This window comes from Primulina huaijiensis, chromosome 15, assembly GCF_012295235.1.
Source record: "Primulina huaijiensis isolate GDHJ02 chromosome 15, ASM1229523v2, whole genome shotgun sequence".
Taxonomy (NCBI): domain Eukaryota; kingdom Viridiplantae; phylum Streptophyta; class Magnoliopsida; order Lamiales; family Gesneriaceae; genus Primulina; species Primulina huaijiensis.
This window is the reverse complement of record NC_133320.1, coordinates 25,119,279-25,125,278: the sequence shown is the minus strand read 5'-3', so window position 1 is coordinate 25,125,278 and position 6,000 is coordinate 25,119,279. Positions and strand designations below refer to the sequence as shown.

At 36.9% G+C, this 6,000-nt stretch overlaps 1 protein-coding gene across 2 annotated transcripts; it reads right to left on the bottom strand.

Moving 5' to 3' along the window:
• Positions 1 to 206: 206 nt before the first annotated feature.
• LOC140959537 (mannosyltransferase APTG1-like) lies at positions 207 to 3,588 on the bottom strand. Of its 2 annotated transcripts, XM_073417423.1 has the most exons (10): positions 3,398 to 3,583; positions 3,259 to 3,320; positions 3,067 to 3,184; positions 2,746 to 2,850; positions 2,279 to 2,565; positions 1,432 to 1,713; positions 1,007 to 1,208; positions 694 to 845; positions 437 to 599; positions 207 to 337 (listed from the first exon to the last, which is right to left on the bottom strand). In XM_073417423.1, the coding sequence occupies exons 1-10, from the start codon at positions 3,425 to 3,427 to the stop codon at positions 254 to 256; spliced, it is 1,485 nt and encodes a 494-aa protein (XP_073273524.1). In that variant the 5' UTR covers positions 3,428 to 3,583; the 3' UTR covers positions 207 to 253. The 2 variants fall into 2 exon arrangements, with proteins under 2 accessions (XP_073273524.1, XP_073273523.1); XM_073417422.1 differs by having other exon boundaries at positions 3,259 to 3,588.
• Positions 3,589 to 6,000: the final 2,412 nt, after the last annotated feature.

Genomic DNA, 6,000 nt, shown 5'->3' with positions numbered 1-6,000 from the left:
TTTAATTGTATCCAATTCGAAGAACCCATGCTGATACAGTGTTTCCAGAAAATCAAATAAATCTATCCACCAAAGATCACGAGGAATTAATTAGTATCTCATGACAAGGGGTTTCCCAAGAAGTCCTAGAATAGAAGTGAATGAAAAAAGAAAAATAGTGTAATGCATAATTTAAGGAACAAGTGTTTCGTAAAAAATGGTGAAAAATTGGAAATCAGATCAGATGACCTGTTCATTTATAACAGATGCGAAGTTAGTAGCCTTGGAGCGCATAAACAACAACCGATGACTGTAATTCTCGATCCACCTTGAAGTGAGCATGAAAGAATCGCCTTACCTGTCCGTCGAAAAACAATCCGAATCAGTTGCCATCTACCACAGGTCCACGATATATACATGTCATAGAGTGGTTATAAAACTAATCAAATATATATACCTCGCAGAAACCACGTGACAAAAAGAACTCCTTTACTAGCTTTTCTTGTGCATCAAACAGTACAATGTGGCTAGGTAAAGACCAGTTTCTGACCAACTCGGTCGCAAAACCAAGTGGATGCAGTAAAAATTGATCAGACTCATCCAACATTCCTTTGTCTTCGCTGATTGAACAACCAGTTGAAACAAAAACGAAGTCATATCCAGGAAAGATCTGAAATCTTCAAAAAACTGTATCAGGAAATTTGGTATTTTCACCTTGGTGTGCAATCCAAGAAACGCATAGGATGATCATGATGCAATGTTGAGTAGTATGGTGTGGCGTGGCATGGTGTCAAGAAGAGTATATTTTTCACTTTGTTCTCGCTAGCCTCCTTCGAGAGATAGTTCATTACATCCTCACTTCCTCTCTGTAAAGTAGCAGTCCAGTCAAATCAGATGGGTGAATTAGTAAAAAAGAACGAAACAGACACATGGTAACCACGTGTATCAGAAAACTCTTGGTCTTCTAATAAAAATAGAACATACTTCGATTGACATATTGATTAATTGAAGAATTGAAATCATGTACCTGGTGAACCATACTCATATATAATGCCATTGGGATATTGGTAAGGAGCAAGAAGAAGACCACCATTCGCAGCTTGGAAAGGCGCTTAACATACGAGCTTGAACTCTCTTTCAGTTTTGTCTTTGACAATTCAGATAAGCCTAACTTCGCTAACGAGTACCCAGAGAACATCAGTGCTAAAGGAAGTACAGGAAGAACAAACCTGATATTTGGATTCCGACAATAATGAGAAGCACTAATGTTTGAAAAATTAATTTAGTGCGCTAAGTAAAAGTATTGGGGAACAACAATTTCTTCGACTGTCTAAAGCACCTATGGTACTTGAACTATTGTACAGGTTTAAAAAGATCTAAACTGCACCGTTAGCAGTTCAGTATGGCTGTAGGCACTCAATCTTACAAATAGAACTGCAAATTACACAGTACCTGAATTCTTTGTGACCAAGGAGACTATATGTTCCTAAAACCCATGCAACCAGTCCACAAAGCTTCCACTGTTTAGACATGATAAAACCAGCGAAGGAAAATGGTAGATATGTAAATACCATGACAGTAAATCCTTGAGAAAAGTACCAGTGCCATGGATGAGTTCCATAATAGTCTCCACCAGAAGAAAGGAAATTGAATTTTACAAAGTTCAGAGGTACGATCACCCATGAACCATACATTAAACGATCCAATAATGTAGTGAGACCAAGCACCAGTGCCCTGGGAAAATTTGGAACACAAAGCAAGCATCTTTGTTAGTTAGTTCATACATAAATTATGAAGTAGAACATAATCAGGTATTTTCCACTGTAAATGTTGTGAATCCAAAATATATTATTAGTTAGTTCATATCAGAGTAAGGCAAGTGACAGGTGCTATACAATAGAGCTAACACAAAATATCCATAATGACTAAGATAAGAAAAATAAACATTGAAACAAAAGGAAGCATAAACAGGTATTTTGCATGGTCACGGACCGGGATAAAAAATTTAAAAATATAGGGGCATGTTAGCGGTGCCATGGGCAGAACAAACTTTATTGAACCAGAGGTAACTGGAATTGGAGATGCTCTAATACGAGGCCAATATCACAAATTTACAAGCGTGAGAACCAACTCTAAACATTTAGACAAAGTACAAATTAGTGAGCTCATATTGGAATAAGGACAAGGAGAGTTATTCTTCAATAGAGTTCACCCAACAAATGTCCACCGTGACTAAGGTAAGAAAAATAAAATAGAGACAGATGGAAGTAAACCAAAACTAAGAACTTGAACTACTCACCCAATTGGAAGGGCATCGAAAAGGACAAACTTTAGCTTATCACGAGTCAACAACAACTCCGAAGTACCAACATAAATCCATATGACAGCACTTGTCGGCCGAATGGCACATGCTAGTGCTGCCATGGCCAACGCAAACTTTCTTGAACTAGAGGAAACTGCATTGGGAGATACTCTAATGCAAGGCCAGTAGTACAAACTCACGAGTGTGAGAACCGACTCTAAACAATTAGATAACGTACGAGTGATACAGAAAAACATGAACCAGTTGGTCAGTTGTGCGAAGAGCTGTGGCATATGTTAAGTACTTCATCACCATCCATTAAGCAACATGTATTATCACCAAACCAAAGGAAGCAACATGAAAGAGTTTGAAAGCCATCAGTATGTAAATCACAAGAGTTGCAATAAAGTAGGAAAACAAAAAACAAGAGGAAAAAGGAAAGCATTCATCCCACGTGAGGATACTGCCCAATTTGCAGCACGGTCCCCAAACAAGATCTTGGATAATTTGTACAAGTATAGATCACCCAAAGCTGCGAATACAGACTGCAGCAATCGAGGGGTCCTTGTCTGCAAAAGGTTTCCAAACATCAACTTTGAGAAAAATGGGTATAGTACTGTGCTAACGGACTGAAGAAGATCACAGAGAGCTTTCAATGATAACCTTTGCAACGTGGTATTTCTTGTCGATTAAGATACGACGACAATACAACAAGATCAAATATAAAAATAAAGACAAGAAACCGAGTCTATGAGCAATAACAAGAAAAATTAAGCAGAAGTTACCATGAACCAAGGTGAATCAAGCCGGAGAAAGGCAAGGATTTTATAAAGAGCAGCAAAGAGAAGAGGATGCAAGTAACTCCTTAAACCTTTTCTCCATTCCCACGTCAAATGTCCATACCTGAATAGAAATTCGAAAACACATTACGCGATAAAAATGGGTTCATCAATCAACAACGTAGAAATTTGGCAGACCCAAAAGCGATTCTATGAGCAACTTCAAGAGATTGCCAGTGTTCATCTGCATTGAAATATGTCTGCACAAGCAATGAGTTAATTATTCGCAGAACCAAACAAAGCGTAAATATCTTGTTCACTGGCGAACAATATCTACTGAGCGTGGGTTTCTTGTTGATATCTTCATCCACGGGTGCTTGAATTGCTTGATCTTTTCTTCTCCTCATATTTTTTCTCTCGCACTATCGGAGCCGCCGTGAGTTGCCGGAGATTGGGGCTGCTGGTGGAGTGACAAATTTCCAGTTCCAAGTTGGAGGGGTTGTTTTAATTAAATACGAAAAATCAACTAAATTTTAATTAGGAGCCGAGATGTAAAGTGTATATAAAAAAGAATACTATTATTAAAAAATTTATAATTAACAATTTAAGTGAAAAATAAAAAAAAATAAAAACGAATTAAAATCGATTTATATCTGGGGAAAAAAATTTAGAATAGAAATTTTTTTATTTCTTATAAATGACAACTTAATATTTTTAATATAAACAATGATAATTTAAATTGAATAAGACATCCATCTCAAAAAAAATTGATCCGTAATTTATTTAATGCTGTATAACATAGATGATTGATAATAATTTGAAGTTCCAAATCAAATTCAGTTTTGAATAATAGAATGGGGAAATATTTAAATCACTGTAATAACAAAAACTTTGATTCTTATTCTCTCAATTGAAGGCATACAAGATTTGGTTTTAAAAGACACAGATTAAAACATTCAACACCTAGAATTTAATTTACTCCTAATAACTACTACATTGTTTATTTACATAATTTGGTGACAGTGACAGAAGAATATACACCTTAGGCTTCATTCCAACTATTTCATGAGGCACCCTGACGCACTGATTCAGATCTAGAGTTCCTACAACAACTCGATCTTCTTCGGGAGCTTGAATAGCTTGTTTATCATTGTTGGCCATGTAAAATGTACATGATTTAGATTTTCACGTTGGCTTCAAGATAGTATCAGTAGGCCACATTTCCACACAGGCCATGCGTAACTTCAGTTCCAAATTATGGATGAATCTAAATTGTTGGGTAACATGAGCTACAGCCTACAAATAGAAATGGAAAAACATAACATTCGAAGGAATCCAATTTTAAATACCTAAAATGATCAATTAATCTCCATTTCTATAATCAAACATATCAGCAATAAATCATGCTTAACAAGAACATTAATATCTCTGTATATAAGAAGCAACAAACAGAAGAGGATATGATTTTGTCAAAAAGCAACTTAAAGATATTGCCATGAACTTGATTTCGCTTGAACATAGCACTACAAAAAAAAAAAAAAGGGTTTGGCCGTCGCTAAAAGGTTTAAGCGACGGTTCTAGCGACGGTTTGAAAAACCGTAACAGGAGGCCTCGTCGCTATTTTGCAGCGACGGTTTTTGGAGCGACGGTTTTTCTTAACAAGACCATCGCTAATATAGCGACGGGGTAAATTTAACCGTCGCTAATATAGCGACGGTTTAAATTATACCGTCGCTATATTAAGCGACGGTTTTAAATAATCGTCGCTGAATGAAAGCGACGGTTTCTAAAACACCGTCGCTACACTAAGCGACGGTGTTTGAAAACTCGTCGCTGAATGAAAGCGACGGTTTCTAAAACACTGTCGCTACACTAAGCGACGGTGTTTGAAAACTCGTCGCTATATTAAGCGACGGTGTTTGAAAACCCGTCGCTATATTAAGCGACGGTTTATCGAAATACCGTCGCTATATAAAGTGAAGGTTTTTTAAAGAACCATAGCTTAATTAAGCTAGGTTTTCCGTTAAAAAAATTAAAAATCATCAAAAAAATACTAAGCAAAATTTCATAAATACATACACCACAAATATTAAATTTTCGATAAAAAAAAACTTTAAAAATCTTACTTGCGCGAAGATATGCAGATCCACGTAACGCTGAAAGATTACACCGACGAGCAAATCTATGAAATTAATACAAAAAAATGTTAATACAAGTAAAAAAACCAGAAAATACGAAAAAATTGATAGAGTCTCGTTGAAAGAAAAAAATCCGAATAGGCGAAATCGCTGTAAGGTGCTCGCGAACTTCGGTATATAAAAGAATTATAGCGACGGTAGTCGAAAAACTCGTCGATCGGCGACGGTTACGTAAACATGTCGCCATTGGCGACGGTTTAGAAATTCCGTCGCGTATGGCGACGGATTATATAAATCGTCGCAAAATAATTCCCAACTGACGTGAATTACATTATCTTAAAAACAATAACCATCCTGATTCCCCCAATCATATTAATCAGCATCATGCCCATAAAATGATGAAGAACATGCTAGCTGGGACTGCTTGCATTGCTAAAAGTGCACAAATGTACCAATTAACATCATGCACATAAAATGATGAGGATCATGGGCATGGCAGTGTGGAGAGCTTACTTTGCATAAAGTGCACAAATCATGGGAAATGCTAGAAACTAGAGATCTCGGCACTGTAGCATTGACACAAGAAACTTTTCTAATGCCCGTCTTTTTTCCTGCAACACGTTCTTTTAATGCTTCGAATTCAAGTTCAGCCAAGTACTTTTATGATCCTAATAGCACTCACTTCGATTCCGAAGGTCTGTTCATTGAATTCATAGAAAGTGCGTACGTGCAGATTAGCGGCGGCCCAGAGTTCCGCCTCGGAGCAGCTTTCCGCCACATTCAACAACGACTTGTCAGTTCT

Excerpts from the sequence above, each read along its gene's own strand:
- LOC140959537 (XM_073417422.1), bottom strand. The coding sequence starts at position 3,467 with ATGAGGAGAAGAAAAGATCAAGCAATTCAAGCACCCGTGGATGAAGAT. Across the intron at positions 2,851-3,066 it reads TTGATTCACCTTGGTTCATG|ACAAGGACCCCTCGATTGCT; the intron begins GTAACTTCTGCT and ends AACCTTTTGCAG. Across the intron at positions 1,714-2,278 it reads TTCGATGCCCTTCCAATTGG|GGCACTGGTGCTTGGTCTCA; the intron begins GTGAGTAGTTCA and ends AAATTTTCCCAG.